This window comes from Triticum urartu, chromosome 6 (genome assembly GCF_003073215.2).
Source record: "Triticum urartu cultivar G1812 chromosome 6, Tu2.1, whole genome shotgun sequence".
NCBI lineage: Eukaryota > Viridiplantae > Streptophyta > Magnoliopsida > Poales > Poaceae > Triticum > Triticum urartu.
Window position 1 is genome coordinate 550,145,070 of NC_053027.1, and position 12,680 is coordinate 550,157,749.

At 44.8% G+C, this 12,680-nt stretch overlaps 1 protein-coding gene across 1 annotated transcript; it reads left to right on the plus strand.

Annotated features, from left to right (window-relative positions):
* The first annotated feature begins 8,977 nt into the window (after nt 1–8,977).
* Nucleotides 8,978–11,868, plus strand: LOC125516986 (formamidase-like). The gene is made up of 5 exons (XM_048682228.1): nt 8,978–9,193; nt 9,749–9,984; nt 10,448–10,691; nt 10,799–10,906; nt 11,759–11,868. Exons 1-5 carry the CDS (start codon nt 8,978–8,980, stop codon nt 11,822–11,824), a joined length of 870 nt encoding a protein of 289 aa, XP_048538185.1. The 3' UTR covers nt 11,825–11,868.
* The last annotated feature ends 812 nt before the right edge of the window (nt 11,869–12,680 follow it).

Sequence of the window (12,680 nt, forward strand, 5' to 3'; positions counted from 1 at the left end):
ACGAGGCCTGACGTACCGCAGAACGGAGGAAACAACCTTGTGTTCGACCGGCCACATTCGAAACGGGATCCTGTTCATCGGGAGGGGTCTGGCGTACCACAAAACGGAGGAAACAGACCTCCTACGGTCGAAACGGGGGTCCTGTTGATCGGGAGGGGTGTGGCGTACCTCAAAACGGAGGAAACGGACTTGTGTTGGAGCGCTACGGTCGAAACGGGGGTCCTGTTCATCGGGAGGGGTGTGGCATACCGCAAAACGGGACTCCACAGGATATTGTTCATCTCCACCGTCTACTGTTCATCCAGCCCTCCACATCACGGGGTCCTGTTCAACCACCCCTCCACGGGCACTCCTCCACCGTCTACTGTTCATCCAGCCCTCCACACCACGGGGTCCTGTTCAACCACCCCTCCATCGTCTACTGTTCATCCAGCCCTCCACACCACGGGGTCCTGTTCATCCACCCCTGCACGGGCACCCCTCCACCGTCTACTGTTCATCCAGCCCTTCACCACACCACGGGGTCCTGTTCATCCAGAGGCAACGCCACCGCTCACTGTTCATCCAAACCCCCCCGCAACGCTCACTGTTCATCCCATCGATCGGCTTCAGTTAGCAGCAGTAGCGAAGGAATCGCTCGGTCAGGTTCAGTTAACAGCCATCGATCGATCGCTCGGGTTCAGTAACGCGTAGCCTGCAGTGCAATCGCTCGGGTTCAGTTAGAGCCCAACGCCTCGCTCTGGTTCAGTTAGAGCCAACGCCTCGCACACACGCGCGTACGTGTACGAGAGAAACGCGCATCGCTCGGCCCCCGACCTCCCACCGTAACCGGGAACTCCCCGAAATTTTCCTCGCCCTCGCTTCTACCACGGTTTTTTTCGTTATGGACGGCTCAAAGAATGTCATGCAGCTGCGTCTCCGGCCCGCCCAGGACGAAAAGCCCATTTTCTGTCATTATTTTTTGTCATAGAAGTAGGAGCCCATCACATCTATGATGATACCGGGTTTTGTCACAATTATCGTCATAGAAGTGTCATATGTATGACAGAAAAAAATTTCGTTCGGCCCAAAATGTCACGGATGTGTCTTTTTTTTGTAGTGTCGCCCAGGGGTGTGAAAGGTGGGAGCTTTCCGCTTGTCTCATTGGTTAGGGTAGCGGCGGGTCTCGGGTGAGGTGGTGTCAAGGTCTTGAATGCTAGGGCGGCGGCCCGGGCGGCGCTAGCGCAGTGCTCTTGGGGCAGAGCCCGTGGCTTGGTGCTGCCCGGTGGTCATGGCCGTGTTGGCGTGGTAGACGGGGTGTGGCGTTCGGTGGCGATGAGTGTTGGCCGGGGTGAAAAACCTGTTCTATCTTCGGAAGGACCGGCGGCGGCGAAGCTCGTTCCCTTCTTGAAGGCATCGTTGCGGCTCTCATTGCCCGTCATGCGGCTTCAGGGGAAACTCTGATTCTCGGATCGGGCGGTGACGGCGCTCCGGTGTTGTTTCCTTCCTAAAGGCGCCGCCTTAGAGTTTATGGTTCGTCGTATGTGGCTTCATCTCTTTGTGGTGGTAGTGCTAGGGGTGGTGTTGCTGCGCTCAGCGCCTATGTATCACGCCCTGGGTGTGTGTTGTGATGGCGCGCGTTTGTGCTGAATGATTGATGATCGGTGCTTTATATATAAAACGAGATAAAAGCTTTTTTAAGTAATACTATCATTCGAAATGACGTAGTCACAACCCTAAAAAAAACAACGTAGTCACCATTTCAGCAGTTGTTGTCCAATAAAAAGAAATCAAAAACAGGATCTTCATGCAGAAAAAGACCAAAAAGGTGCACAAAACAGGGTAATAACCTGGCTGTGCGCATTGACTGCATGTACTCCGATTCGTGAGTACTGAAAATGCAAGAAAATTTTAGGGGCCGTTTGGAAGCTCTCCACTCCTAACTCCGCCGCGGGAGCGGAGCGGCATCTAGTGTAATTTGGGCGAGCAGCTAAATGGGCGCTTGTCCGCTCCCTCCCTGGCAAAGGAGCGGAGTATTACCGAACACGGTCTTAATTTCACAAGCAACGCCCATCACCGTGTTATTACAGCCAGACGCAGAAGTAAATGTAGATGCATTTGCTTTACTATATTTGATTTCAGTTGATGATGTCTTTCAGGCTCGACACACGATTCTTTCATCCACATCATTCAAAAGTTCTGAACCTTTACTCTGTAGACGGATGATGGCCTGGCATTTTTGCTAAAAAAAAGAATCCTTTGAGCATAGCAAGCAAAAAAAGCCTACGTAATAGCTTTCCAAAAATGTTTCATGCAGCAGCCCCAATATTGGAAAACAGCCGCAAACAACCCACAAATAAAGCTGATCATGCAGAGCCTAGGCTTGCTTTTTCACAGCTTGAAAAGCAGTGCACATGGCTTCCCCTTTGATTCGATGAGCACACCAACAATTCACAAAATCGGAACCTTATCCTCCCAAAGATGCTAATCTTGATGCAAACAAAAGGTGCGGATAGCATTGATTACAGCTACTGTTGATAGGGAATCCACTCCCTATATAGAAAAAAAAGGTTTATAGAAAAGAAAAGTACTAATTAAGAGTGCAACATAAACATAATTTAAAAAATGATTAACATACAAGATAATATCATATTTAGAATCTACATATTTTTTGGAGCAATTTATATATATAACATGCTAATTTGAAGTTAGTGTTTAAAGGATAAGAAAACTTTAAAAAGTAATCGATTCCATGAAAAAGAAAGTTAAAAAAATAGCTGTGCCGAAATTGAACCGTGCAGCGAGGCTACTCTATCTTACGCCAATTGAAATTTGGGCAGAAAAGACTGAAAAAATGGGAGATGCTATGATCAAGCCTTGGTCTCCCGGATGGGGAAGTGACGCCCTAGCCACTCGGGTGGTGGTGTATTTGTGACAATGTGAGGGCAGAGTTGTAGATCAACCAAACTGAACTGGCGGCCACTTAATCTCTACTATTTAAAAAGGACGCAAGGTTCCCGTTTCACATTTCTTTCCACCGTCCCTTCGTCCAATTTTTCCCGTATAATAATCATCATCTTAATTTACTTATCTTCTGAACGAATTCTACTTTAATTATTTGCCAAACTTGTGATCAAAATATATAAGGTAAACCTCGGGCAAAATTTGATGAACATTTATTTATACAGTCGCATACTATGGGCACATAAAGAACTTCTAATCAAAATATAAGGTAAATCACGGACAAAATTTGATGAACATTTATTTACTCAATTCGCATATTATGGACAGCTATTACTGTAAATACTTATATCCCGTTGCAACGCACGGACATTATATTAGTAAAAAATGAATCTTTTTGCCACTTACGAATGGCGTTGGTGAGTAATTCTCGCCAGCTTCAAGGGTAATTTGAATGACGATGAATGGACAGAAGCACTCTGTACTTTATTATATCTATATCTTCCCCTAATAATAAAGCAAATAGTGCTTCTGGTCGTCCGTCAGGAAAATTGCCCCCGAAGTTCTCACACTAATTACCCACTATGCCACCGGTAAGTGAGAAAAAACGTTTCACTGCGGCTGCATCCGCCTTGGCTTGGTTCATATAAGGCAACACTCTCATATATCACAAGCATATGTGCCTACCGGTAGACCCGGGTTCGTTCTCTGCCCCCCCCCCCTCTTTTTCTTTCTTTTCTTTTGGATGAACCCCGTCATCGCTGCTCGACCCGACATGCATCTTTGTTTAATTTCCTTTTTCAAATTCAAATATTTTAAAAATAATGATATCTGTCAAATCCTAACATGTTATATATGAAAATTTCTCAGAAAAATGTGTACATTTTTAATTTGCTATTATCCTCCATGTTAATCATTTTAAAATTATGTTTAGGATGCATCATAGTTTGATGCTCTCACAAAACCTATTACAAATGAAATATAATATTCCAAAAAATGTTAGTCACCATAAAAATGATTCCATTTAAAAAATATTCTAACAAATTAGAAAAAAACACTTTCTCAAATTAAATATATATTCATGTTTTTCTGAACAACAAAAATAAAAATGATTGAAAGACACTTTCATCGAAGAGCTGAAATGGGTCATGACAAACATTGCTACAATATGTCCAAATTCCATAGTCCAAAAAGAAATACTTAATGTAACTTTATTTCTGACGTTTGCAAAAATTAAATTAAATAAGTGTTACATAATTACATTAAAGATTGTGATATGTTTTTTTTCTCCTGTTGCAACACACGTGCCCTTTTTCTAGTACTTATTAATAAAGGGTTATTGCTTCTGGCGGTACGTCATCAAAATTGCCCTCAAAATTGCAAAATATTACCCGCCGATGCCACCTATAAGTGCAAAATCACTAGTTGAGGAGTACTCGTTGCAAAGATCACTCCAACTCCCATGGTTGCGACAAATGGCGCCTATGCAGTGCGCCACTTGTCATAACCTGAGAGTTTTCCCTTTTTTCGTAGATCCGTTTATTCAAAACGTTTTTATCCCTCAAACCTTGCGCCCAAATCTCGAACCGCTTTCACCGTTGGATTCCTCGCGTAGAGATCTTTCAAATTAGATCCCATGTTGATAGGTTTTGATGAACTTTTTTCACGAAAAAACCGGACGAAAAAACCGAACTGAAAGCACGGGTTTTTTCCTTTCTAAAAGAGGCACGCCCGTGCCTCTCACGAAATCACAACCGTGTCTCTCGCGGAGGAAAAATAAAAGAGAAAACGTGTTTTCTTTTTCCGTTTCCAAGGAGGCACGACCGTGACTCTCGTGAAAGCACAACCGTGACTCTCGCGAAAGGAAAAAAACAGAAAACACGTTTTTTCGTTTCCATGAGGTACGACCGTGACTCTCGCGAAAGCACAATCGTCCCTCTCGCGGAAGAAAAACCGTGACTCTCGCGAAAGAACAAAAAACAGAAAACACGTTTTTTTCGTTTCCGAGAGGCACGACCGTGACTCTCGCTAAATCACAACCGTGCCTCTCGCGGAAGTAAAACCGTGACTCTCGTGAAAGGAAAAAAAATAGAAAATGCATTTTTTTCTGTTTCCGAGAGGCACGGCCGTGACTCTCGCGAAAGCACACCCGTGCCTCTTGCGGAAGCAAAACTGTGACTCTCGCAGAAGAAAAAAAAAGTAAAACGTGTTTTTTTGTTTCCAAGAGGCACGGTCGTGACTCTCGTGAAAGCAAAACCGTGCCTCGCGCGAAAGGGAAAAAAATAAAAACACGTTTTTTCGCGCAAATTTTTTTTCAAATTTTTTGTTTTTTGAAAAGCTAAGGAAGACCGATGGAAAACCAAAACATCGAAAAAACCGAAAAAACCCCGTATAAAAAGCCAAAAACGCGTGCGGAAAAATAAAAATAAAAAAATCCGGAGGAAGCGCCCAGAGCGCGACATGTGGCGAATGACTGAGAGCGTGCCAAGTGCCGTTGATCGTTGCGATGCTCCCGAAGGAGCGCTCATTAGCTAGTTGCTCTCCTATAAATGATAAACAACGTTTCACAAAGGGGAATCCCCGACTGGGCTGGCCCATGCAGTAGAAACTTTCTATACTGCGCTCTGCGCATTGGGAGAAGACATAGCGCGCCTGTTTGGGCCGGCCCATGTCCGGGCGGCCTGTTTTTTGAAGTTGGAATTTTATTTTATTCTCCTTTTTCTTTTCATTGTTATTTTTTTCTTTAAATAATTTGGGACTTCCAAAAAGTTCCATTTTTTTTAAAATTGAGAACTTTGAAATAAAATATTTAATAATTCATAAATGTTCATGGATTCATAAAATATTTGTGATTTTTAAAAAATATTCGCATCTTGCAAAAATCTTCACAATTTTGAAAAATAAGTGGTTGAAAAATTAAAAAAAAATCATGATTTTGGAAAAAGTTTGTGTAATGAAAAAGTTAATGAAACTGAACAAAATTTCACCAATTTAAAAAATGTTCATGAATGGAAAAATATCCTAAAAATTCAAAAACTGTTCATGATTTACGAAAATCCAGATAAAAATTTCGCCGATTCTACAAATGTTCGCCGATTCAATGAAATTGCTTTAAAAATGTTCACAATTTTTTTGCAAATAGTATAAATGTTCGTTCATTTTGAAACTGTTCATAATTTTAGAAAATGTATGAAAGTCTGTAAAAATGTTCATAAATTCGAAAAATGTTCATAATATAAGATGTGTTCACGAGTTTAAAAATGTTGATGATTTTTAAAAATTGTTCACGAGTTAACGAAAATGAAGGTGATATTATATCTCCTGATGGAGCAAAATGTGGTCATGACCACAGGATGTTATGATTTTTTTTCTCTATCGTTACAACGTACGGGCCGTTTTACTAGTTATTAGGTAAAGAAACCCGGCCAGTTCAGAGTGGGCCTCGCACGTCAGGTGCTCTTGCGGACACATTTTTGTAGACAAGGTCTTGCGGACACGTGAGACAGTCCGGAGGCCTTTGACGACGGCGCTGTGCTGCGTGGATGTGATGGGTCAGTCTCGCCGTCGAACCCCATCCCCCGTGCTCGCGACCGCACGCTAGCCGCCGCCCCATCTTCGTCTGCTCCGGTGCTCCCCTTCCAACTCCGACGCCAAGGAAGCGAGGGCTTCCCGTCGGCCGCTCGCTCGTAGCCTGTACCCGTCCAGCGCGCTTGGAGAGGGAAGTTTGGCGAGGGTTTCGTCGGCGGGCACGCGGTGGGCGGAGGACTTCGGATCTGCCAGCACCCAGTAACGGAGGAGTCCTCCCGCTCTCCCTCTTCCCCGCGGTTGCCGGCGGCCGGCGCTTCCGGCTGTCGCGAATTGAGGTGATTCCAGTCTCTTTATCTCCTTAGAGAAAGCTAGTACATGATTCCCTGATTTGGTGATGCCACATTCGACTGCGCCTGGTTTGCTGATTTCTCTCCGCTCCCGCAGTGCCCGCCACCTGTTCGACGGAACGCTCGAGATGGCTGCTGCGAGTGACCGAGACCCTTTTGGAGACCTCCCTGGAGAGCTCCAATGGCGTGTCCTGTCCTTCCTGCCGGCGGACAATGCCCTGCAGACCTGCGTGCTGGACACCCGCTGGCGCGACCTCTGGAGGCACGCGACCAGCCTGCTATTTGTCTTCGACGGGCCAACCTTCCCGCGATACAACCGTTCGATTTGAGATCGATGCCTATCCCGACGATGAGCCAGAGGACACGTTCACAAACACCAGGCTGTTGATTGACTACGCTCTAGCATGCAAAGCTGAGGAGCTCGTGGTAAGAGCTGCTGATGTTCAATATGACCAACCAGTGTTCGATGTGCCTCTCAGTCTCATCTCCCAACACCTCAGGACCATACACCTTGAACGGGTGAACCTTGACTGCTCTGACCTGAAGTTCTCAGGCTGCCCAGTCTTAGAGGATCTAAGGGCGTGTACAATGGTGGCATATGGATACATATGCACCCCCGCCCCCTCTCCCTCACGCCCGCGATCCGCCTGCCTCGTGCGTGACCACGACACGCTCCAACACGCGCTGCTCACGGCGGGCCTCCAACAAAACGCACACGAGCACCCCGCACTCCTCGCCAATGGTCTGGCCCTAGTCCTACGCACTGGGATCACGCACACGCACGCACCCCCATGTTTCTCAGACGCACACACACGCGACCCTGCCACGGGCCCGACGCGCCCATACACGTGCTCGACATGTCCGCCGCGGTGGCGCCGCGGCTTATTTGCCCAACAGTAATTCATAGACGCATGTGAGACAACGAACAATACGCCACCCGCCGCCGGCTGCATTATTGCAGTACCGCTGAACCGGTCGTAAACGGTGGGTGACGTGACAATACATCCAGACGTGCTGCATCAGCGAGCTTTGGCTGCGCTTGCATGTGCTGCACTTGCAAGGCTGCACGCACCACCTACACACACAACGCCTGAATGCATTCAAAGATTTTCCATCTCGGCCGGCCACACGTCGCCATTTTCCGGGAATTAATGCGTGTAGTAAGGGTGCCTTACAAAGGGACGATGAAGCTCCGAACTCTCAAGCTGGCATAACAAATTAACATGGCTCCTCTCACTCCCAGGCTTGTAGTGCCCATAGATGTAAAGAAGAAGCCATGGGAGCAGGAGGTTCCTCTCCACAACCGCTGGCACCCGGAGATCCCTCCGGTCGCCGATGTGACTCAAGGGGAATTATTCCGTGTTGAGATGGTCGATTGCACCGGAGGGCAAGTTAAAGATGATGACTCGGCGGACGATATCAAATCTCTGGATTTTGCAGCTGTAAGTATATATGCATTTACTTACTTTTATGGATGAAATGTTGTGTCATGCATAGTTGCCAGATTCGTTAGACAAGGCGCCGAAGATCGTTCAATGTTGCTAGATCGGATTTGGAAGTTGCTCATGTTCATTGACTATGGTTTGATGTTCTGTTTATTCTAGTAGAGTCGGATTTCTCTCATGCGTGCATCAAATAAAAGCAAGTTTTAATTGTGCCAACAAACTGAATATGGGTTTTCCACAGCCTCACTATCTCAGCGGCCCCCTTAGAGTGGTCGATGCGGAAGGGGTTCCAGCTTCACCGGGTGATCTTCTTGCCGTGGAGATCTGCAACCTCGGCCCCGGATTTCTCTCATGCGTGCATCAAATAAAAGCAAGTTTTAATTGTGCCAACAAACTGAATATGGGTTTTCCACAGCCTCACTATCTCAGCGGCCCCCTTAGAGTGGTCGATGCGGAAGGGGTTCCAGCTTCACCGGGTGATCTTCTTGCCGTGGAGATCTGCAACCTCGGCCCGCTTCCTGGTGACGAGTGGGGTTATACTGGAACATTTGACAGGGAGCATGGAGGTGGGTTCTTAACTGACCACTTCCCGAGTGCAAGGAAAGCCATTTGGTATTTCGAAGGAATTTACGCGCACTCCCCTCAGATACCAGGTACAAGTTGCTGCTATATATACTACTTTAAATGAATCATATTTATGAGCTTTGGATCATTTAAATGAGTTCATTTTGTGCATACCAGGTGTTTCGATTTCCGGGGTTAACTCATCCTGGTATAGTGGGAACTGCACCGTCAGCTGAGCTTCTCAATATATGGAACCAAAGGGAAAGAGAATTGGTCGAGGCGGGTCATGAGTCTCTGAAATTGTGTCAAGTTCTACACCAGAGACCTCTTGCTAGCTTACCAACCTCCCTCAACTGCTTACTTGGGAAGGTATGACGTGCTGCCTCATGAATGGTTTCACTTTAACAGATCGTATTATACATGTGCTTCCTTTCTGCCGATGCATCTGAGATGCAAACTTGCATTTTCTCGAAAAATAAATAAAAGAGGATTAATCTTGTTTTATGGCCCATAATTCCAGTACAATAGTTTTTGGACGCAGATACTATTTACTCCCCCTGTCCCACAATAAATGACTTGGTTTTAGTTCAAATTTGATGCAGTTGAGAAGATCTCTAATCCTCTAATAAACACTCGTTACAGAGGTGATAGACCAAGTCTGGCTAACCACCACGACACGGAGTCAAAGAACAGTTTGCGAAAGGTTAACAACAAAAAATAGCACCACCGCCGGCATAGGTAGACTGAACAGATTAACAGAATATACTCCACAAAATTGAATTGCCAGCCAGGAAAACAAATCAGATTCAGTGGTCAGCTTCATATAATTAGCAATCCAAACAACCTCAAGTCCCATATGTTCATCGATACTTTGTTTATATATGGTCAAAGAGCTATGTTGACAAGGCATGCAATGTTCTGCAGACCCAGGAAGGGACTGCTGAATGGGAAAAAATTGCAAATGAAGCAGCAAGAACAATTCCTGGAAGAGAGAATGGTGGAAACTGTGACATAAAGAATCTAGGCAGAGGTTCCAAGGTTTATCTACCGGTATTTGTTGAAGGAGCAAATTTGAGTACTGGTGATATGCACTTCTCCCAAGGAGACGGTGAAGTTTCATTTTGCGGAGCAATAGAAATGAGTGGATTCCTTGAGCTAAAGTAATTACCTTAATTTGTTCTTCTCTACACTTTTCAATACTTGTCAGTTGTCACACTAACTACATTCTAAATGCGACTGGTATGAGTGGTATCTCAGGAGTAGTTGTTTACTGGACAACCTAGATCCATTAATGTAATAGAAATTCCCATTGTTAAGTTTCAACATTCTTTATCAAGAAACTAGGTTGGCACAGTAGCAGGAAGCATCTTGAGTCTTAACAGCTGCTTGCTTGAAACCTGTCAGATTCAGATGGGGCAGAGCGTAGAGAGAAACAGATACTAGTGCATAGCTATATTTCACCACATTATCAACTTATATCGTACCTAAGCCTAACAAACTGCAATTCTCAGTTGATTAAGCTTACATGAGTTGCTGAATTTGCTAGTTGCATAACAAAAGAATTGTCTATTGATTTACTTCTCACGGCGTGCTTGTGAAACTCTAATGATTTATTTCACGTAGGTGTGAGATCATAAGAGGTGGCATGAAGGAATACCTGACTCCTGTTGGTCCATCACCACTTCATGTAAATCCTATCTTTGAGATAGGTCCGGTGGAGCCGCGTTTCTCGGAATGGTTAGTCTTCGAGGGCATCAGCGTGGATGAGTCAGGGAAACAACATTTCCTTGATGCATCAGTTGCCTACAAGCGTGCAGTTCTCAACGCCATTGAGTACCTTTCTAGATTTGGGTACTCCAAGGAGCAGGTAGGCACTAGGATTATTAACTATCACAATGTATTTTGGGTCGTATGCAGGTCTATATCATGTAAGAGGGATATTATCAAATGTTCTTGACTTTGGGTTGTATGCAGGTCTATATTTTACTGTCATGCTGTCCATGTGAAGGTAGGATATCTGGAATAGTAGACGCCCCTAATGCAGTGGCAACACTTGCCATCCCTACAGCGATATTCGACCAGGTATCATGTACTGGCCGCAACAAACTGTCTTCTGGACATTTTAAACCATGTGAATCATATCTGTTAATTCTTGGGCCTTTTATTTTTCATTTTCTTAATAAGAATATAACAAGGTTGTGGTTCATGCCTTTCGTCTAATCTTGGATATACCTTAAGCTTTTTTTGCAACTTTTTTTTTGAGGAAACCAAATAGTGGTGTGCATTGAGCCATTGACAATTAGTAGAGATATGTGTAGAGGTTTTTGTATCACATCAAATCAATGTCGATACTGCTAGGTTTGCATCCTAAAGAGTGCACAGGTACTCAATGGAAACATCAGTCTAATCAGTAACAGGCTGAAGGAGTAGTAGTAGTAGTAGTAGTAGTAGTAGTAGTAGTAGTTGTATATAGACTACCCATGTTTCTGTTGCAAATAATCTCGTTGCCTAAGAATAAATGATCTTGACCGGTGTATGTTGGCAAGAGAAGCGATATTCACTGGTATCACTTGAAGCATCAGGGCTAGCAGCAAAAATATCCAGCATGCATATTGGCGGCGAAGCTTAGTCGGTAGTAGAAAGTACTCCCTCCGTTTCTAAATATTTGTCTTTTTAGAGATCTCAAATGGACTACCATACACGGATGTATAGACATATTTTAGAGTTTATATTCACTCATTTTGCTTCGTATGTAGTCATTTGTTAAAATCTCTAGAAAGACAAATATTTAGGAACGAAGGGAGTAGTAGTTTGCTTAGCTTGTAAGGTAGAACATGTCAGTAGTAGAGTATCTCCTTCATTCATAGGCATTTTCAGTGTTATGAGTATTTTTATTTACAACTCCAGTGCATGACATTTCATTTGTTAACACAGGATATAAAGCCAAAACGCCTGGGGAATGGACCAAAGTTGAGAAGATTTCCGGATGTTCTGAGATGAACGTACAGGGGACCATATATGTTAGCACAAGACCAAGGCGGTACAAGGGCACCACAACGTCAAATATCTAAAGTAATGCGTGATCATGTATTCATGTTTACACTATTGTCTAATAATAAATTTAAATAACCATCTTTATTATTTGAACAATCATTTCTGCATGTGCGACATGGAATGTGGAATTTTTTCGACAAAGGGTGGATTTTATTAGCTCAATATGGAGCATCAAGAGGATACAAACACAAAGAGCACACACCCGGTCTCTGCATAGCTAAGATGCACACAGTCAACACAAACGCACACAACAAAAATCACACCACCGACTAGCAAGGTCATACAAGACCGAAGCTACATCAAGACGGATAGAGAAAAAAGGAGCAATGATAATCCAGGCCGAGCAAGTGTTCAGCCATAATGCAACCGCACATGATCCGGACGTGGACACAACCATGCGGCCTAAACACGCACACATATGCAAGTGGCCTAACTGTTGGGGAACATAGTAATTTCAAAAAAAATTCTACGCACACACAGGATCATGGTGATGCATAGCAACGAAAGGGGAGAGTGTTGTCCACGTACCCTCGTAGACCGAAAGCGGAAGCGTTTGCACAACGTGGTTGATGTAGTCGTACGTCTTCACGATCCGACCGATCAAGTACCGAACGTACGGCACCTCCGAGTTCAGCACACGTTCAGCTCGATGACGTCCCTTGAACTCCGATCCAGCCGAGCTTTGAGGGAGAGTTCCTTCAGCACGACGGCGTGGTGACGATAATGATGTTCTACCGACGCAAGGCTTCGCCTAAGCACCGCTACGATATTATCGAGGTGGACTATGGTGGAGGGGGCACCG

Coding starts and splice junctions, on each gene's coding strand:
- LOC125516986 (XM_048682228.1), top strand. CDS start 8,978: ATGAGTTCATTTTGTGCATACCAGGTGTTTCGATTTCCGGGGTTAACT. Junction 9,985..10,447: donor AGTGGATTCCTTGAGCTAAA/GTAATTACCTTA, acceptor TATTTCACGTAG/GTGTGAGATCATAAGAGGTG. Junction 10,692..10,798: donor TTGGGTACTCCAAGGAGCAG/GTAGGCACTAGG, acceptor GGTTGTATGCAG/GTCTATATTTTACTGTCATG.